General features: G+C 40.6%; 1 protein-coding gene across 6 annotated transcripts in view; it reads left to right on the top strand.

Moving 5' to 3' along the window:
• The window catches only part of NMNAT2 (nicotinamide nucleotide adenylyltransferase 2), a 209,736-nt gene that overhangs the window by 38,729 nt on the left and 148,702 nt on the right, over positions 1–22,305 (top strand). For 4 of the 6 annotated variants that reach the window (XM_061160897.1, XM_061160900.1, XM_061160894.1 and 1 more), the window contains one exon: positions 14,753–14,898. In XM_061160897.1, coding sequence (XP_061016880.1) covers positions 14,753–14,898 — 146 coding nt within the window. Of the gene's footprint in view, positions 1–12,403; positions 12,576–12,673; positions 12,732–13,920; positions 14,017–14,752; positions 14,899–22,305 lie in introns of those variants that run through there. The other 2 variants (XM_061160898.1, XM_061160899.1) reach the window with 2 other exon arrangements.

Here is a 22,305-nt window from a genome sequence, read left to right as displayed (position 1 = left end):
AAAGTGGTCTGCCCTTCCTATTCCTCCGCCATCTTGGCTCCTCCCCAATGTCTTGTCATTCTTAACCATGTTGTTTTCTTGTCTGTTTGTTTGCAAACCCAAACACTGTAGTTTTGATAAGTCCAGTTTATAAATTTTTTCTTTTTGTGGATTATGCTTTTGTTATTATATCTAAAACTTATCACTAAATCCAAGATGATGCAAATTTCTATATTTTTCTTCTAGAAACTTGTTTTTTCTATTTTACATTGAGCTATATGGTCCATTTTGAGTTAATTTTTGCATAAGGTGTGACGTCTATGACATGGTTCTTTTCTCCCCCTTTATTTCTTTTGCATATATATGTTGTGTTGCTTCAGCGCCGTTTATTACAAAGAATATGCTTTCTCCATTGAAGTGCTTTTGCACATTGTTAAAAGTCAGTTGATTATTTCTGGCCTCTTCTGTTCCATTGATCTATGTGTGCATCCTTTTGCCAATTCCACACAGTCTTGATTACTCTAGCTTTATGGTAAATCATAAATTGATATATATATAAGTGCATATATACAATGTATAATATACATTATAGTGAATAGGGAAGTCACTCAGTTGTGTCTGACTCTTTGCGACCCCATAGACTTTAGCCTGCCAGGTTCCTCCATCCATGGGATTTTCCAGGCAAGAATCCTGGAGTGGGTTGCCATTTCCTTCTCCAGGTGATCTTCCCGACCCAGGGATCAAACCTGGGTCTCATGCATTGCAGGCAGACTCCTTACCTTCTGAGTCACCAGGAAAGTCCTACCTGTTATATATATTATAATATATATATTACCCTGTTTAGTTATAACATCTGAGTCTACTTATGATGATTGTTTTGTTTATTCAGGCCAAATTTTCAAACATATCTAGGAGTTCAAAGAGAAGTTTTAAATGTTGTGTTTATATTTTATGATCATCTAAGAGTATTCTCAGTCTTGTCATATGTTAGTACTCATGTTTGTTTCTGGGTGAGTTTGCACTAATGAATACCTAAAGTAGTGGCATGTAATATTAAATGAGTGGAAAAGCAGGTCAAATTCCTGTTAATTTGCATCTCTTAAAGTGATAATAATTATTCTGCATATATTACTATGCTCATATTGATTAATTTTACCAGTTATGTAGGCAAAACTAAGATTTTTGTAGTGATAACATTAACTGGAAAGGTATTTTCACAGAAAAGTACTTTGGCCTAACTTAATAATTTGAAACTTTGATTGGACATGATGAAAATAACACAGTGCCAACTAATGAGTGGCCACTGACCTAATATGTAAGCTTAGTTGCATCAGGTGAAGGATAAATGGTATCATGCTGATTATACAAAAGTAATGCTTCTAGCAGTTTTAACAGAGGAGTAAGAGAATTAAATAATCTACATGTAACTGTTTCATACTGCAGATGGTTATATTCCTCTGATACAGTTTTCGTCAGCTCAGTCTTAACAGATTATTGGCAGAAGTGTGATAGTACAAACTTAAAGAATTTCGTACTAACTAGTATTTTTCCCAGAATTGTGTCTTGGGGTACACTATTGAATGGAAAAATCCAATATTGAATTTGGAGTTAAAAACAAATTCATTGTGTAAAATGAAAGGCAATAACAATAGCAACAGCCCAAATTTTAGTCAGTCAGTCTCAAAAGTAAATTAAATCGCAAGCAAAAGGAATTCTCCTTGCCTTCTCCCTCTTATTTGGAATTAGCACCCAAACCCTTTGAACAGAGGCAGCTGTATGATGTACTTAAGGAGGCAAGTTGGTGATCTATAAGGCACCAGGGCACTTGGCAAAGGAAATAATTAGGACTTGAAATCCATCTAGAGGAAGAAGCACCTTATCTAATTGACACAGAGGTGTCAAATGGCGTAATGGGAACTCTACTTGAAGAATCCTTTTCTTTGCTGGTTCTGTTGTATCAGTCAGATACAAATTGTTGCAAATCACAGAATAAGTGACAAAGAATGGCTTAAGCAATTAACACATTTATTTGGAGATAGATAATTCCAGGGTTGGGAAGCTGCTCAATTAAAGATATATATATTTCTTTCTACTCTTACATCCTTGAGTGTTGAGTGTTCATCCTCAGATTTTCATCTCATGGTAACAAAATTGCTGCTGCAGCTCCAACATCACATTTTCATACAGTTGTATTGAACTCCCATCTCTGTTTTTATTAGAAATAGAAATCATTCCCAGGAGTAAATTGCTCCTCCCACCCCAGCCTAATTTCCCTCATGTATCATTGGCCAGAACTGGGTCACATAGCCACACTAGCTTCCAAGAGAGCTGGGAATGACAGTCTAAAAAAGGAGGAGGAGAATTGGCAAACAACAGTGTCTACCACACACATGAAAGGAAAAGTATCTTTCCTACCATCTGTTTCAAAGGCAACCTCCAAGTCTGATGAGCTTTAAAAAAAAGAGTCTCAACCACTCTCTTCTTTAACTCTGGAATTTCTTTCTTAAACAACTTTGCAATCTCTATATTATCACACTCATTCTGACTAATTAGAAAGAAGATAAATTGAGTTAGTGTTAGTTGCTCATTGTATCCAACTCTTGCAACTCCATAAACTACAGCTTGTCCACAGGATTCTCCAGACAAGAATACTGGAGTGGATTGCCATTCCCTTCTCCAGGGGATCTTCCTGACCTAGGGATCAAACCCAGGTCTCCTGCACTGAAGGCAGATTCTGATAGTTTGATATAAAAATATAGAATAATTTTAGTAATTTGAATGTCTATCACTTTAAACAGCACCTTTTCAGTGAGGACTGGGCTAACCAGAGGCTAAGAGCTAATCCTCCGGAGAAGGCTTTAATGAAAGAACACTAAGCACCTGGGATAAGTGTAGTCTTTATACCCAAATGGCTTTACCAAGCTTCTTAAGAATTTTTTTTTTTTTTCTGTACTCCTCCTGCAATCCTGTTTAAGGTGTGCATCTTTTATGTGTGTAGGGTGGAAGAGTGGTTAATCAAGGGAGCAACTACAAGAAACTGTCCTCATCCGCACAATTCCAAAATCAGGGCCAGATGCAGGCCAGTTACCCCGGGACTGAGGATGGTCATCCTTTGACCAGATACTGAAGTGTCCTCCGGGCAGAAGGAATAAGTAATAGAACAGCTCCTTGAGATTCCCCTGAATGACTGCTTGTTCATCCTTCCCTCTCCCCTGCCACTTCTGGGTAGCTCTTCGTATGTGACACTGCCCTGGTGGAGATAGCTCTCTCTGCACCCCAAACAAGACCTCTTGCCTATCTTCCCTTAGAGTAGGACTGACAGAGATGATAGGAAGTGTGAGAGCTGAGGGGGACTGTGTGGAAGGTAGACGCAGACATCAGAGACCCCTGCAAAGAAGGCATCCCATTCACCATGAGGCATGCTGGAGCACTCAAAGGGTCCTGTCCTTAACGTGACCTTAGAGCCAAAACTTACTCTTACTTTGCCTCAGTGTCTTTCCCTATGATAAGTCATGAGAACTCAGTCAGACTTTTAAGCAGAAGAATGACTTTACTACAGTATGGGACCATTAAGCCAAGACTGTTTACAAAATACCAAATTTTACCTATCCAGCATAGAAAACTGAGCTCACTTTGCTCCTCAACTCTGCTACCAGGCCACTGGGGCCCTACTTCTCAGGGCTTGCTGCTGCTGCTAAGTCACTTCAGTCATGTCCGAATCTGTGCGACCCCATAGACGACAGCCCACCAGGCTCCCCCGTCCCTGGGATTCTCCGGGCAAGAACACTGGAGTGGGTTGCCATTTCCTTCTCCAATAGTGACTGGGAAAAAACAAAGAAAGGCATGTCCTAATACTGAGTAAGGCAAATGTCTTTATGATTGGGCTCTGCAGCTTTTATATTCAGATTTAAAATAGTATGCCAATCATCCTTGAAGCCTGAATTCCTCAGTTCTGCCTCTTTGTTAAGCCAAAGTGATTCTTGTAGCCAGCAGCCTCGAGTCCGACCCTGAGTGTGGAATCAAGGCTCTGGCCTCCTCGCTCGCCAGTTGTGACCTCGAGGGAGTCGCTGAAACTCCCTGAGCCTCGCTTTATCTCCTTATAGGAAAAACCCATCACAGACCTGCAGAAGCTTGGTTCACAACATCATTTACTACAAGAACCAAGTAGAATAATACCCACAAAAGCACTGTGAGCTGTAAGTGGTTCCACACATGTAAACAAGTATGGGATCAAGTTCTTCATCAAAAACTGATGATTAACTCTGCTCTGCTGTTCCCTCATAGAACCCTAGGGTTCTCTGCTCATTTTTCTTTCTCTTTTCCTGGTCATCATCTTTCATTCTGTTTGATTCATCCTTCTATCATCTCCCTTCCCCTACTCGTGAAACACACACACAAACCCTATAATTGTTTTCCCCATTATTCTAATTCCTGTCAATCAATTTAGTATTCATTGCATATTTACACTTCCAAAATAACTGCATTTATATGTAATTTGCTCTTGCCTACACAAAAAGTGGGTACAGTTAGATATGGCATTTAAGGCAATGTGTCGGGTAGGTTTCAATTCAGGAAACAGAAACAACAATAGGTAGTTCAAGCAGAAAGGGATTCAAAACAAGGGACTAAGTGCTTAGAAAATTCTCTGGGAGTGCTAAAGAAGCTGAAGTTAGGGGCTATCATATGACTGTAGATTTCAAGGGCACACCATAACAGCTGTAGTCCACAGGAAGCTGTCAAACTGCCCCTCAACATCCTTCACTTTGGTGACAAGAATTTGCGGACCACTGAATGTGGGTTCTGGCTTCAAACACACATCAACTCTGTCGCTTAGCAGCAAGAGCAGTAATAAGATGGCTTTCACATCACTTTTGCCTTCCAAATCCCACACAGGACATCCCCCTGATAGAATGTAATTAGTATCCAGAAGTCTTATTTCAAGGGAGTCTAAGAAATGTCATATCTTTTTTTCCAGGCCCTAAAATTCAGAAACATACATAGAGGGCTTTGAGGACGGATCTCTACTTCCAGCTGGCAATAACCTGTCCCAGGGAGTGACTCTATTCCTTCCAGAATGAACAATGCAACCATGGTCTAAAGAGATCTTGAGAGGAGAGGGGAAGAAAAGGTGCACAAATCTTAGAGCTAATGGGCTTTACAAATACCTGTTCGGATTTATTTGGGGCAACCCTTTTCTTCGTTCTTAAAACATCCAACTCAGAGTAGGAGTTAAAATTTAACTACAGAGTGGAGCCAGCCATAAGCAAAAACGTCCCACACTTATGAAATCTTGCTATGTCCCAGACTGTGACGGTCACTGGGGTGTAACAGTGAACAAGACAAAAGCTGTTCCTGTTCTTATGGAAGTTTGCGGCAAGTTGGATAATAGATGCATCAGACTGACTACCCATGTTCAAAGCCTACCTCCCCAACTTAGCTGTGTGAACTTGGACAGGTTACTTGTCTTAAGTCTCAATTACCTCATCTGTAAGGTATAATCAAAGAACTTACTTAACTGAGATTCCATGAAAATCAAGTGGTATAGTGAATGCAGAGTGCTAAGCATACTGTCTGGTACATGGTAGGGTCTGAATAAACATCGGCGAAGAAGGTGAGCAAATCAAAAAGCAGTCACAATGCAGGACACAGTGGTAATGCTGTGATACAAGAAAAACAGCACCTTGAGGAGAGGCGTTCACTCACACCTGTGGGACTCACAGAAGGCTCTGGAAGTAGATTAAGTAGATTCAAGTTTGCGTCTCCTGGCCAAGAAAGGACATGCTACATTTGAAGCCTAAAAGAAGTTTCATATGGCCAGAGTAAAAATAATAGGGTGTGGAGAGGGGGCAATTAGGAGCCAGGCCCTGAGAGGACTTGTTAGATGCTTAAGAGTTTGGATAGTATTCTGAGGGCCATGAGAAGCCACTGAAGGAGTCAAAGCTAGAGATTGATACGGTTTGATTTATATTTTAGAGAAATATCCCTTTGGCTGGAATATGAAAGATGGCTTAGGGAAGGGAAAGATTACTGGCAGGAAGTCCAGCCAGAATTCTTTGATAATTAAAGAGAAAGAGAGAGAGGTAGCCTGAAGCTGAAAAGTAGCAGAAAGGTAAAGAAAAATGGAACAATTCTGGAGATGTTTAGAAAGTAAGTATGGCTGGAAAGTAAGATATACAGGGTTTTTTTTTTTCCTGTATCTTCCTTTGTCTTGCTTAATTCATTTCTTTGTTCATTTAAATTGAGAAACAAGGGCTTCCCTGGTGGTCCAGTGGCTAAGACTGCGTGCTCCCAAAGCAGGGAGCCCAGGTTCGATTCCTGGTCAACTAGATCCCATACACCACAACTACAAAATCCCACATGCCGCAGCGAACAGTGAAGATGCCGTAGCGAACAGTGAAGATGCCGTGTGCCCCAGCTAAGATCGGGCGCAGCCAAATCAAAAAAATCAAATTGGAAAACAAAAACACTTTAGCAAACGTATTTTCTTAGATAACAGATCAGTGCTGTAACAGTGGTCTCCATGTGCAGATAACCCATGCTAGTTATTTAACATAGGAGACATTATTATTGAAAATTTAGGGCATGGAAAAAAAAAGATGGAATGGGGCCTGTATTTGCATTTGACTTTTGCTTTGGTGACCCTCAAACTCTGCAGCATAGTTTAGTGATCACCATCCATTCTCTTGTTAGGATAGTCTTTTTTTTTTTTTTTTTTTTAAGAGAAATATAAAGGGGAATTGCCTGGCGGTACAGTTTTTAAGGCTCCATGCTTTCACTGCCAAGGGCCAGATTCAGTCCCTGGTTGGGGAACTAAGATCCCATAAGTCGCATGGTGTGTCCAAAATAATAATAATAATGAGATATAATTGACATATAACATTATATTAGGGATTTCCCTGGTGGTTGGTTAGGGCTTTGTGCTTCCACTGCAGGGGGTGCAAGTTTGATCCCTGGTTGGGGGAACTAAGATCCTGTAAAAACAACAACAGACCGAAAAAACACATTGTATTCATTTCAGCTGTACAACATAATGATTTGATTATATGTATGTATTGCAAAATGATCACAGTAAGTCTAGTTAACATCTGTCCCCATACATAGTTATGAAAATTTTTTTTTCTTTTGATGAGAACTGTTGAGATGTACTCTCCCAGCAGCTTTCAAATAAGCAATACATTATTGTTAGCTATAGTTACCGTGCTATTTGTCACATCCCAGGATAATCTTTAATCTGAGCTACATCTCTAGAGCCATCATAGAGGTAATAAAAAGTATCATATCACACCATCTTTGTCATTCCTTGTCTAGTTCTTACACCTGTTTTTCCTGGGGGAGTTTAATTTTGGGGTGTTTGGGATATTAGAAGTGGAACCTCCACTTGTTTTCTACATCTCCTAAATTTGAGAAATGATGGGATTGAAAATCTGGGTTATATCTGACTTAACCAAATTGTGAGGTATTGATGTAATGGAAAAAATATTTTGTATTTTAAGTCCTCTATCCTTTATTTAATGCTCTCTTGAGCCAAATGTGTTTTCCATTTGGGTGACTTAAAGGAGGGAGGCAGAGATAGTCTCAGATGTCATTTCAGGGAATTATTTTACTTCTTAATCAATTATACTTCTTGCTAAGTCTGTTAGAACTGATTTTCCTATCTCCCATTTCTCTTGGGAAAATTTTATGATAAGTAGTGAAATCTTTGGTCTCAAGATGAAAGCAGTGATTCGTTATGTGCCCCTCACCCCATTATCTGAAAGAAGCCATGATAAATAAAGCAGCAAATTTCTGAACTAGTTGAAGAAATTTTTTATTTTTAATGGTATACAATGCTTATTGGTTATAAAGACCCATGTACATTTTTTTCTTTCACTGTGGTGCCAGAAGAATTGGTATGTTTATAATTGATAATCAGGTTTTAAAATTTGGAAACATCTTTTGTTTTTGAAACATGATTAGAATAATTAAAGAAATTACAAGTCTGAGTAAGAGTCTGGGGATTTACTGGAGAAAGGGGGATCTTAATCTTTAGGATATTTTTCACCCCAGAGATATAAAAATATTTTCTTGTAAGGAAAATGAGAGAATAAAACCAGTCACTTTAGCTGTGTCCCTGAAGATGTATATTTTGAAGAGAAGTGGAGAAAACAGAGAACTATACAAATGTAGAGAAGTGAAAAGAATCCCAAGGAGTCATGGTTTTCTCATAATATTTTTTTTCTCATAATCACATGTTTACCAAGAAACATGAAATAAATATTCAATATCTGACATGATCCCAGGAACTAGGGAGCTACATTTGTGTGTGTGACTTTGTACACTTCCTATAAAGGATGATTCCTAATGTTACTTAGGAACCCAGCTTCATAAACATGGAATCATTTTACCCTGACTTTGATGTAAGTGTGTAAAAACAAAAAGTGTTAGTCGTGTCCACTCTTTGGGACCCCATGGACTGTAGCCTACCTCTGTCCATGGAATTCCCCAGGCAAACATACTGGAGTAGGTTGCCATTTCTTTACTCTAGGGATCTTTCCAACCAAGGGATTGAACCCAGGTCTCCTGCATCACAGGCAGATTCTTCATCATCTGAGCCACCATGGACGATTAACCCAGACTAAGTAAATAGGGAGATCAAGTGAGCATACATAACCACTCTGCTATACTTTACATATGCACATTTCAAATCAGACCCAATAGACACTTTAGCTTGCCCATCAGAATAGATATTTATTGCCAGGAACGTTCTGGGTTGAACTATCTGCCTTGAGCCTTTTGGAAACTGAACTGGCTGGAGCAGATTGCAAGGTTTAGGCTGTAGGAGAATGACTCAGGTTCTTTTTCAGCCTAAAGCAATTACCCAGCTGTTGGAAAGTTGAAATATTGAACCAAATTATATTACCTAAGTTAAACACTCCTGAGAATAGATCATGATATATATTAAGGTGCATGTATTATGCAAGGATTGACATTCCTATTAATATTTCTATATCTTGCGAACAAGCCTTGGAATCTTCCCTGAGAATAAGTTTGTTGTTAGTATGTTTTTTGGTATTTGTTTTCATTGGTTGAGATATATATACACTATTAGCACATTAGCACATTCTCAAAGTCATTACCCTGTAAAATTAGAACTTTCAGAAACATCCTTGATAAAAGTCATCAACAGAATAATTAAATGCTCAAAAACAATAGGTATTCTGTATATAACAACTACAGAGTTTGGCCTAAAGCTGATGATATGCTTTAAAAAAAAACAACTCATTTATTCTCACATGGTCTTATTTAAACCATATAGAACCCCTGTAAATAAACAGGACATGTATTATAGTACAGTAGTCCCCCCTTATCAATGGGGGGATATGTACCAAGACTCCCCGTGGATGCCTGAAACTGAGGATAGTACTGAATCCTATATATACTATATTTTACCCTATATGTAAATACCTATCATAAAATTTAATTTATAAATTAGGCACAGCAAGAGATTACTAACAATAATAACATAGAACAGCTACAACAATATACTGTAATAAAAATTATGTGAATGTGATCTCTCTCTCAAAAATTTCTTCTTGTATTATATTACCCTTCTTGTGATGATATGAGATAATGAAACACATGATGAGATGAAGTGAGGTGAATGACATAGCATTAGGCTACTATTGACATTCTGAGGATTTTTCCAAAGAAGGATTGTCTGCTTTGGATGAGCCTGGATCATCCAGCTATGACAATGTTTGGATGTCAGGAACAGATTTTGTTGGTGGTTGGGGGTCCCAGAAAGATGGAGCCAGAGGGCGCAAGATTTCATCCTGCTAATCAAAACAGCTTGCAATTTAAAACTTATGAATTGTTTATCTCTGGAATTTTCCATTTAATATTTTCAGACCAATAAGTAGTAGTAATATTTTTGACCATAAGTAGCTGAAACCAGAGATGAGGGTGGAGCACTGTATCTCCAGTCTTAGCAATAAATGACCCAAAGACAAACAATTGGCAAGTGGCAGAACCAAGATTTGTTTTCAGTGTTTTTCTATTTCAGTTCCAAAGCCCTCTTTGGGGATACACAAATTAGAGATCAGCAGCAAAGAAAATTACAAGAGTCAATTAGAATCACAACCAATTAATCTAGTCTATAGAATTTAAACTATGCCTTAAGACATAACCTACAAGACTGAGACATATTTATTGCATTGTATTACAAATTCACGTTTCATTATTACTCTCTGAGCACTGAGCTGGTAAAAAGACTTTTGTATTTAATTCATCAGTGAATATTTATTGACCACTATTCTGTGTGGGAATATTGAATTAGACATTGTTTTCTTTCTTTTTATTAAAATTAACTTGTAGAGTGAGTGCCCGGTCATTCCAGCAAGTATTTTGTTGCCTAATTTTCCATTTTTCCTCTATCGAGGAGGGGAAAGTCTGAAGACTTGGTAAGGCAATTCTCTGTTCTTCAAACTCTGTTACAAAGTTCCATTCTCTCATTTATAAAATGGGTATCACTTATTGACCATCTACTATATGCTAGGTGTTCTACATACATTACTGGTAACCTTCACATCTTTGTAGCTTTGTGTGGGTATAGTCATCCTCATTTTTATGAATGTATAAAAATGTCCAGACATACCTCAGAGATATTGCAAGTTTGGTTCTAGACTACCACAATAAAGGAATATGGCAATAAAGTGAGTCACATGGATTTTTTTTTTTTTTTTTTTTTGGTTTCCCAAAGCATATAAAATTCATGTTTACATTGTACTGTGGTCAGTTAACTTTGAAATTGCATCATATCTTAAAAAATGTGCATGCCTTAATTTAAAAAATGCTTTCTTTGGTTTAAAAAATGATAGCCATCATCTGTGCCTTCAGCAAGTCATAAAGTTTTTGTTGATGGAGGGTCTTGGATGCTGATAGCTGCTGACTGATCAAGGTGGTGATTGCCGAGGTTGGGGTGGCTCTGGCAATTTTTTGAAATGAGACAGCAATGGAGTTTGCTACATCAATTGACCCTTCCTTTCACCTGAACACTTACAGGTCAGTGGAGGGTTATTAATTGGCTTAATTTCAATATCACTGTGTCTCAGGAAATAAGGAGGCCTGAGAAGAGGGAGGGAGGTGAGCATTCAGGACACAGATTTATCATTTAAGTTTGCCGTCTTACATGGTGTGGTTCATAGTGCTCCTAAACAATTACCATAGACAACTGATTGCACAACACTGTAATAAATATAATAATAATGAAAAAGCTTGAAATATGGTGACACAGAGACCCAAAGTGAGCAAATGCTATTGGAAAAAACAGTATAGGTACACATGTTCAACTCAGGGTTACCACAGACTTTCAATCTGAAGAAGAAACAGTATCTGTGAAGTTCAGCAAAACGAGGTATGCCTGTATAGCGTAGCAGTGAAACAAGACGAGATAGCCTTGGATCAACAGCAGGACCTTCAATCAAAACTTCCTGAGATTGAATCTGGCTCCATACTTACTCCGACCAGTTATTTCATTTCTGTCTTCTCCCTTATGTGCATCTCTAAAATGGGATAAAATTATTTGAACTCACAGAATTTTGGTGTTAAATGAATTAACATCTGTAAATGGCTTACAGTGCCAGGGCTTCTGTTGATAGTGAATGTTAGCTATTCATTTGGTGTGTCCTGGAGCTGAATCTGAGCACCTCTTTTTCTTCTTTTTATGTATATCTGTTACTCCCAAAGTGACCTCATTTACTCCTATGGTTTTAAATATAAAACTATACTGATGACTCCAAAATTTATATTTCCTGACAAAATGATACTTTTCAAGTGTAAGTCAGCTCATGTCACTTCTCCATTCAAAACCCTCCAGTGATTTCTTATCTCTGAAAAAGCCAAAGCCCTAACAAGGGCCTGTAAGGCCCTATCTGATCTGTCCTACTTTTCCAATCTGTCTCCCACCATTTTCCACTCACTTTCTTTTCTCCAGCCATACAGGTGTGCTAGTTGAAGACTCCCAAACACTCTTGCTCCTCAGGCTCTTTGCATTGGGCTTCCCTGGTGGCTCAGCTGGTAAAGAATACACCTGCAATGTTGGGAGACCTGGATTTGATCCCTAGGTTGGGAAGATCCCCTGGAGAAGGGAATGGCTACTTCCCTTCCATGGAATTCCATGGACTATATTGTCCATGGGGTCCAAAAGAGTTGGACACGACTGAGCGACTTTCACTTTCTTTCAGGTTATGTTCTTCCCCAGATATTCAAATGACACATTCCTTCACTTCTTTCAGGTCTTTGCTCAGATCCCATCTTACTGGAGAGGCTGTCTATGACCACTTCAATAAAGAAGGATTTCCCTTTCTTTTTCTTCTAGCTTTTCTTTTTTCCCATTGCGATGTCTATTGTCATTGCTGTTCTTCAGTTGCTAACTTGTGTTTGAAGTTTTGTGACCCCATTGACTGTAGCCTGCCAGGATCCTCTGTCCATGGGGTTTCCAAGGCAAGAATACTGGAGTGGGTTGCCATTTCCTTCTCCAGGGGATCTTCCCGACCTAGGGATCGAACCTGCATTTCCTGCATCAGCAGGCAGATTCTTTACCACCAGAGAAGCCTATGGTATCTATTACCATTATGTTTATTTTGTTTTTTTAATGATCTGTTTTCCCCTCTAGAATGTGAGCTGTATTAAAGCAGGAACTTTGGTTTGTTCACAGCCCCTAAATCAAGTGCCTGGCATAAGCAGACATTCAGTGAATATTTGTTGTCCAGCTAGTAAGTATCAGTTTCAAACCCAAGTCAGGCTCCCCTTAATATCTCCTGCTTGTCTACCGCACTAGTCTGCATCCCATATCAGGAAAGATACAAAAGCATTAAAATATACATAGATTCTGATACTTGTCTTTAAACTAGAAATTTTACGCATATTAGGATTGATTTGCTGTTCAGCATAATTTAACAAATGTTTACTGTACACCACACATACATGCTCTTAAGTAAGAAACAATGACCAACCCACTAAAATAGGTAGAAATTTACCTAAGAATCTAGAAGCCCGAGAAAGGTAAATATTTGTACTTATGGATCTCTAAGTTCAGAATTATTACGTGCAACTAAAACTAATACAATGGTATATGTAAATTATATCTCAATTTTTTAATGCCATTTAAAAAAAAATCTCGAGTTATTAGGTCTATTTTTTGTATCAGACTAGAATACTTGGTCATCCCTGAAACTTTCTTTCCCCATCTTTCTCATTCTCTGTCCACTCATTTACTTAAGCCAAATTTCTAGACACTTTTCTGGATTGTTCTTTCTCCCTTCCTTCACATCTAGTTCATTTGCAAAGATTGTAAACTTTACCAACAAAACTTATCCTGAGACCATTTTCTTCTCATCAGCTTTACCTCTATAAAACCTAGGCCAAGGACAACTCCACCTGCCAAACTACCAGCGGGATTTCCTAAGTGCTTTCCTCATCTTCCCATTTTCCACTGAGAAGCCAGAGTGATCTTATAAAAATGTAAATTACTTGTCACTTCCCTGCCTAAAAGCTTCAGTGGTTTCCTTTTGTTATTCCTCTCTAAGTTATTTCTTTTAGAAAAACATCCAAACCCTACCCTAGCCTACAAGCCCTACTTGATTTGGTCCTGATCACCAGTCCAGTCTTCTCTCTTAGCATTTTCCCCATTATTCATACACTCAAGTCTCTTTGGCCTTTCATTTCTAGGAGGACAATGAACCCCTCCTTGCCCCAGAATATTTGTACTAGCAACTCCTTGTCATTTAGGTCACAGTTTAAATTTCACCACCCCAGAGAGGCCTTCCCTAACTTCTTCATTTCAATTAGTCCCCTCTCCTCCATTCACCCTTTGTTCTGTCAGAGAGTGAAATGCATTCACTTATTGTGCATGGCACAATCACCATCTAATATTTTCCTTCTTTGTTTATTGTCTCTTTCCAGTAGAATGTAAACTTGATGAAGACTGAGACTTTGCTTTATCAGCAGGGTTTATATCAGAGCCTAACACATCGTGGGCACTCAAACACTTATGAATGGGTAAATCTTTGTCTGAATTTTGATAGCTTATGTAAGATCACAGTAGTTTCTAACACAGCTTTAGTAACTCTGTGACATCCGTGTTCTCATTGCTTCAACGCACAAAAGGAGCAGTATGCCAGGAGAAGGATTCAGCTTCCTCCTATATCTTGGCAACCACTTGGTCAAGCTCTGGACTCAGTTCAGTAGTTCAAAACCATGAGATTAAGAGGGGAAAGACAGGCAGAAATGAACACTCCCCAATTGATCAATTGTCATTTCTCACTTAAAATTTTGAGAGGGAGAGAAAGAAAACAGTTCTTAAAATCAAACACTTTTGGAGCTGCAAATGTTAGAGAAAGTTGATGTCGACAGAAAAAAAATGTTCAATTTGGGGAGGAAAACTAATTCAGAAGGAGAAAAGAGAAAGGGGTCACACCATGCTGATCGTTGCCTGTTGGAGTGTTCAGGGTTAGGCTTGGGTACCACATCTTGATTTGTAGGTAAACACGAAGGAGGAGAGGGTGAGGTGGGGTAGGGTCAGAGAAAGGGAGGAGACGGACACCAGCTCGAGAGACGCGAAAGAAGCTAGAAGGAAAGGAGAGCGGAGCTGAGCATATACAAAAGCAGCCTCGGATCTTGCCGGAGCTGCAAGCGTTAAAGGGAGGCGGGGAGTGACGCGGTTTGCGTCTGGAGCGGCTCCTCGGAGTCCACAGCATCCACCGCCGGAGCCTCGCCTTCCTTTCTCCCTCTGCAGACACATCGAGAGACAAAAAGAGAGGCGACCCCTGGGCCAGCGCGAGGGACCCGCCCGCGCCATGACCGAGACCACCAAGACGCACGTTATCTTGCTCGCCTGCGGCAGCTTCAATCCCATCACCAAAGGGCACATTCAGATGTTCGGTGAGTCCTCCCGCCCACCCCCGGAGACTGCTTCCGCCTCTCTCCTTTCCCCGGCACCTGTGTTTTCCAGGGCGTGTGACGGTTTGGCGACTGCCCATCCGGAGAGCTGTGCTGGCTGATCCAGCTGGTGGGAGGTCAGCCCCTCTATCCTGGGCTCCCGGCAGGGGATGCCAGCTGCTCTTTCGAGGCGTCACTCGCTCGGGCCAGCCCGGCTTGCTGGGGGGGGCCATGGGGTGGGGGAGGGGAGGGGCTGGAGGCGAGTGTTGTTATGGGTTGGGTGGGAGGTCGAGGTTTGAGGGCTGGGGTGCGGTGGTTGGTTTGGCGACTTGGCGGGTGAGGATCCGGATGGGGGAAGAGGCTGGGGCGCGGAGAAGGGAGAAGGGGGTCGGAGATAACGTGAAATTTGTTTAGGTTGGGCTGAAAGCTCGAAGGAGTTAATGATGTATAGGCTTCAGAGACACAAACACACACACCACACACCAGGAACTGGCCTGGGCTCAAGGAGATTCGTTTACGGTTTGGCTGATGGTTTGGGGGGCGGCCCGGGGCAAATGTCTGAGGGTTGTGGACCGTGTATTGCCCTCGCGAGGCGGATGGCTTAGTGAATGTGGAGGTGGGGGGACAGGGGGCGGGGGCCTGGGCTCCGCTGCCGGGACCAGTCGCCTAGGAAGGGGAGGAGGCGGGGCGGTCGCTGCGGGCGGCCCTCTGCGAACCGGTGTTGAAGGATGGGGCCCAAGTTGGTTGAGCCTCTGCCCAGGGCGGTGATGGCACCCGCAAGGCTTGCGGCGTGCGAGTGTCTGTATGAGTGTGTGTGTGTGTGTGTGTGTGTGTGTGTGTCTGTGTGTCTGTGTGTCTGTGTGTATGTTGGGGCGGGGAGAGAGGGCATCCTCGCGCGTTTGTTTTTTTTTTTTCCAGAGGCTTTGGGGCGGAGAGACGGAGCGAGCCGGGGCTCCTGGCTGCTGGGTTGGGATTCAGAAGTGGCGAGGGAAAGGTGATCCTTGCCCGAGGGTGGTCTCGGGCCACGGATGCTGCTCGGGTGCTGGTGCCGGAGGACCCGAAGGTGCGGGGGCGTGCGCGTTTAGACCCCGAGGAAGGGACGCGGAGGTCACTGTAGAAGCAAGGATTGAGAAGTTAGAAGTTGGGGTGCTTTTTTTCTGGCACTGAGGGAAAAGAGGAAAGCGAGTGGGCCGGGGGTGGATGAGTGAAGGACTGGAGGCCTCAACCCGGCGGGCCAGCGAGGCGCTGTCCGGAGACGGTGGTGCTGAAAGGCAGGGCGCGCCAGAGCTGCCCGCCGGCACACGTGTTTACCCCGAGCCTGAGGAATGCGTGGGCCCTCCTAAGGGCTGTTTAATGAAAGCTACGATGTATCGGTAAAGATAGGAGAAGGTGGCTTCGGAGAAAAATATTCCTCTTAAACCTAACAGATGAGTTGAACTAGGCACCCTTAATAAAAACCTCATGAAAAGGGTATACTTTGAGCAGAGCGTGCATCGGATAGGCACGTTCACAGGATCCAAGGAGGGAGACTGAGGTAGCCATCCCTTCCTCACCGCGGTACCTTCACTTTTAAAAGCGTTGGGTCAGGAGCTGGTGCCAGCTTACCTATGAAAGACTGTTGTTCAAGCATGAGGGTAGAGCAGAGCATGTCATCAGCCTTCTTAGAGAGTATCAGTGCCCTGGGAACACTCTCTTTTCACCTTCTTTTGGTTTTGGTGTCTTCACCCCTGTCCTTCTCTGTGAGTCTTTCCTCTAACCATTTTATGTTGCTATACTTTATTCCTCTGTTACCCAGAGAGGGAGGGACTTTCCTGTGGAATTCCATGGCTCTAGAAATCTTTAGTGGGCCAACAGGTACTCTCCCTTTCTTCCTGGAGCCAAGGATGTACTTAATTCCACTTGTTTTGTATTGCAAGAGGGGCAGATTTAGATTGAGAACAAAGGATTTTGCCTTGAGGTTTTGTTAAGTTGCTGCTGACCTGCCAATTCTCCATAACTTTAGAGGAGAGAATATAAGGAAATAAAAATGGATTACACCACAGAGGTTTAGACTTTTTGACAGTAGTGATTTTTGCTTGCCAGTGGGACTGAGGAAGAGGAGAGAATATCTGTTAACAAAGCCTTTTGAGTGTCCATTGTGTGTAGTCCAGAGAGCAACATGAAAGAGGATATGGTGTGCCCACTGTGGCTTTAAGGAGCTTATAACCTAATGAAGGATTTAGCACATATACATTGAAAAGGGAACAAGAACCCAAAGTACATATTAAGCTACTTTTTGTAGAATCTCTTATGGGAATCTTTGAGCTAGTGATAAGTTTTCTTAATTTATTTTTGTAAAGCAGCTTCTGATTTACAAAGCATTTTCATTGTGTATGTCTCTTATTCCTAATAAGAAGCTTATAAGAAAGGCATCATTATCTCCATTTTACAAACAAGAAACTGATGTTCAGAGGCCAAGTGGCTTTCTTAAGTAGCTTAAGTGACATGGAGAGTGGGTGGCAGAAATGAGACTTGAACCCCACATTTCAGATTCCTCTTGAATAGGCCTTCGCACTGTACCAAAAGCAGAAAGAAGTGCTCACTAATCTTCTGACTGTATAATTACATGAACTCTATTTTCTTCAAGCATATACTAACAGATTAGAATTAAATTTGCCATCAACTAAGTTTCCTAAATATGCATTTCCTTAAGAGCACTTCCCCATTTCTAAAGAACCAATCATTCATGATCTATTTTCTCTTTTTAAATGACTTTAAAAAATTTCCCCCCAACAATACAGAATTAATTAATGCAATAAAACGATCAAACCTTTTAAAGATTCTTGAAATTAGTAATAGAAAAACCTTTAAAAGACCCAAACAAGGACTTCCCTGGTGGTCCAGTGACTAAGACCCTGCCATCCCAATGCAGGGTGTCTGGATTCCATCCCTGGTTAGAGAACTAGATCCCACATACTACAGCTGAGTTCACATGCTGCAACTAAAAGAACCTGCATGCCCCAGTGAAGATCAAAAATCCCACATGCTGCAAATAAGACCTGCCGCAGTCAAACAAAAAAAAAAGATTTCCCCATGACTCAGTGGTAAAAAAAAATCCACCTGCAGTACACGAGATGTGGCAGGAGCCTCAACAGGAGCTGCAGGTTCGATCCCTGGGTCAGGAAGATCCCCTGGAGGAGGGCATGGCAACCCACTCCAGTATTCTTGCCTGGGAAATCCATGGACAGAGGGCTACAGTCTGTGGGGTTGCAAAAGAATTGAATATGGCTGAGAGACTAAACAACAAATAGCAAAAGATAAATTTAATTAAAGACCCAAATAGGACTTTGAAATTAGACACCTTTAATAGAGCTCCTATATTTTGAAATACAATTGCTCACCAAAGAAAAAAGAGACTGTAAACAATAACAAAAAAGTGACGTTCAGAACTAAAAACTCACTCTCCATCTCTGTAAAGTAGTACTTGTACAGTTCTCAATATTTGTAAAATATTTCAGAATGAACTTGTCCTTTGATTCTGAAAGGGGAATTGATATTATTCTTGTTTATGACTATGGAAACATGTAAGAAAAGATCAGTATTTGTGATAGAGATATTTGACACCCATATACTTAACTGTAACTAAAATGCTTTCAGGGATGAATAAAAGTTTGTGGCAGAGTAGACCCATAAACCAATGGTGTCTTATTTCATGTCTGCCTTATTACATACAAAAGTAACATGAGGCTAGAAAGTCTCTCTTTTTCTTTTTAAACTGTAAAGTCTTAGTTATTAAGCATGAGAGATTATATTTCAGTAAAACTTTCTTTGCATTTGTATTGCCATGTTTGTCAATAAATATGACAGTGGGAGAGATCTCTGGGTCAGGAAGACCCCCTGGAGGAGACAACAGAAACCCACCCCAGTGTTCTTGCCTGGAGAATCCCCATGGACAGAGGAGCCTGGCGGGCTACAGTCCAAGGGGGTCGCAAAGAGTCAGACATGACTGAAGCAACTTGGCCGCATGCATGCATGCATGCTAGTGGGAGATCAGATAGTACATTTAAACAGAAAAGTAAGAAAGGACTGATCAGATTAACTTCCATGAAAAGTAAAGGAATTGAGGGACTTGATCACAGAAAAAATGTGTCCTGTTTATTTGATAAGTGCAAAGTAACTGGATTTTCCAGTTTTTCTGCTTGAAAATATTTTTGAATTGAACAGTTGGGTTTTTTGAAAAGAGACATAATCCAATTCTATTTCTCTTGAAAGCTAATGAAGACAGCTTTCTACTTGCTGTGAAATTGGAATTGCAGCCCCTATTGCTACAGCTAGCATCATAAGAAAAATAAATTTGAGTTGCTACCAATATATAGAGAACAGTCTACAATCAAGAAATTGTTTAATGTGTTTGAAATGAATATTTTAAAAAAGCTCATTAAGCAGTGTGGCTTATTAAATGGTGCTTTTGCACCACTATTTGATACCACCCTGTAAGTGAAACTGGATAGTGTTATCATCACTCCTTTATAAACAGCAAAGCAGAGGAACAGGTGTAGGTCATTTGTTCACAGTCATAAAGCAAAAGTCAAATAGAATCAAGTTCCTGATATACAGACTCTGTATCTCACCAAAGATGCTTTTTTATTCCTTTAATTGCAACAGCATTTATGAAAAGAGGAGCCATTGAACTTAGTTATCAACAAAGGGTAATGAGAACTTTATAAATTGTTTTCCTTTGCAACACAAACCACCAACAAAAAAATTCAATAAAGATATCTGTTCCCAACATCTTATGCTTATAATAAGGAAAAAATGAAAGTGGAAGTCTCTCAGTCATATTCGACTCTTTGCAACCCCATGAACTGTAGTCTGCCAGGCTCCTCTGTCCATGGAATTCTCCAAGTCAGGATACTGGAGTGGGTAGCTGTTCCCTTCTCCAAGGAATCTTCCCAACCCACGTCTCCCACATTGCAGGTGGATTCTTTACCCTCTGAGCCACCAGGAAAGTCTTATACTGAGAACAAGTTATTTCTTTTCTCAGTATTTGTGTATTGTCCATTTAACTGTGTGGCTGGAACATTTCTTCCACCTCTTCTCCTCCTTCTCGACTCTTCTGTTACCACAACTAGTTCCTACTCATCCTTCAGATTTTAGCTTCAACAGAACTTCCTCAGGGAACCTCCACTGACTCCTGTATTAAGTATGGTTACCTGACGTTTGATCCTGCATAACTTTATATTTTCCATGTCATAACTCTAATCTCATTCTTTGTTTCATGACTATTTCTCATGCTAGACAATAAGCTTTACTGAGACAGAAACTATGCTTGGTTTAATTATTGATTTACTTACTAGTACCTAACATGGAATAGGCTCCCCACCAACCAGTCCATCCTAAAGGAGATCAGTCCTGGATGTTCACTGGAAGGACTGATGCTGAAGCTGAAACTCCAATACTTTGGCCACCTCATGCGAAGAGTTGACTCATTGGAAAAGACCCTGATGTGGGGAGGGATTGGGGGCAGGAGGAGAAGGGGACAACAGAGGATGAGATGGCTGGATAGCATCACCTACTCAATGGACATGAGTTTGAGTAAACTCCGGGAGTCCGTGATAGACAGGGAGGCCTGGCATGCTACGATTCATGGGGTCAAAAGAGTCGGGAACACGACTGAGCGACTGAATTGAACTGAACTGAACTGAAGAGATAAGACTGGAAAGTTAGGTGGAATTCTGATCAATCATGAAGATTTTAAGTCCTATTAAAGAATTTAGAGTTTATGCCAATGCCAATGACAAATATTGCATTTTTTAAGAAAAGGGATGTTATAATCATATTCATGAAACTGTGATTTAATTGAATTTTGAATATAAATTGGTGAAGGGAAAGGATGGAGATGTGGTAACCAGCTAGGAACCTATTTCAGCAGTACAGAGTTCAAGTCAGAAAAGACTATTACCTTGCCCAGGTTAGTGGCATTTGGGATGGAGAGTGAGTGTGTATTTAAAAATATTTAGAAGGTAAAAGATCCTTATTTTGTGATTTGATGGGTGGGTGATGGCAAAATAGTCTAGTGTAATTGGCAGGTTTCCATCCAAGGTGGCTGAATAAAGAACACTGGAAAAGAAGCAGGTTTGGGTTTGGTGAGTAAAGTGAAGATTCATATTTCCAACTGTAAAATTTTGGGAATATGCATTCCAACAAAGTATTAATACTAATGCCAAAGAAAGTGAAAGTCACTCAGTCATGTCTGACCCTCTGCAACCCTGTGAACTGTAGGCTGCCAACCTCCTCTGTCCTTGCGATCTCCAGGCAAGAATACTGGACTGGGTTGCCATTCCCTTCTCCAGGGGGTCTTCCTAACCCACAGATTGAGCCTGGGTCTCCTGCCTCGTTGGCAGATTTCTTTACTGTCTGAGCCACCAGGGAAGCCTAATGCAAAAGGAGATACCTAAATTCAAAGGCTCTTTGTAGCCTGGGACATCTGAAACTTCAAATGAAAACTCCCAGTAGGTTCCATTTGGATTATTCAAAGCTCTTCATTCAAGAAATGTATTGAAATTCATTAACATTATGGAAATAAAAAGATAAAGAGTTGGCTAGCTTTTTTATAACCCTGAAGTTGACTCTCTTTGTCATGTTGAGGCTGTGAAACTGAAAACAGTTGATGCAGTTCAAAAGGCCATTCCAAAACTTGCCCATCACTGTGATGAGAGCTGTAATAGCATAATATAAGGCTGACCAAAAATCTCATTCAGGTTTTTTCATACAATGTTACAAAAAACCCAAGCAAACTTTTTGGCTGACCTAATACATTTAGGTGGATGATTGGAAATTCTAATTCACTGATAAGTTGAAGGTTCAATAATGGAAACTCATGCATCGCTCATGGTAGTTTCATTGGCAAGGGCTGTGCCTGCTCATGACGTGAGAATAGTGGCTGAAAAAAAAATGTAGGTATTTTTGCCTACATGAACAGGTTTACTTTCTCCTGCTGAACTGATTGACTGAACCCTGAGTGGGCATAATTATGCTAATTATGATAGGCAACTCTCCCATCTAGAACACATCTCAAACCAAGGAACAGGATATAACCCAGAAGGCTGATGTGCTAAAAATTTTGAAATGAAGAAATATTAATTTTAAGTTTCTCTTTTCATTTTCCTTGACCTGATTCTACATATCCAAATGATTATGCTTAGAACCATCAGAATTAAGAGGTTTCTATGACTTTTAGTTTGCATTACTGCTTAGTAGGAACATCCTTTAAAATGTTGCAAGTCTCGAGAGAAACACTTCGACACAAATTTCCGATTTTAGACCAAGTCAAATGAACAGCCTGAAGTGCAGAGGCAAACTCAACTGGAAACATAGCCTGTCAACCTTCAAGTCTGGATCTCCCTCTGCTTTAGAAAGATCCTCAGACAT

The sequence above is a fragment of the Dama dama genome, chromosome 14 (genome assembly GCF_033118175.1).
Source record: "Dama dama isolate Ldn47 chromosome 14, ASM3311817v1, whole genome shotgun sequence".
NCBI classification, from domain to species: Eukaryota; Metazoa; Chordata; class Mammalia; order Artiodactyla; family Cervidae; genus Dama; species Dama dama.
Note: the sequence above shows the minus strand (reverse complement) of the source record. Positions and strands in the feature narration are given on the sequence as shown.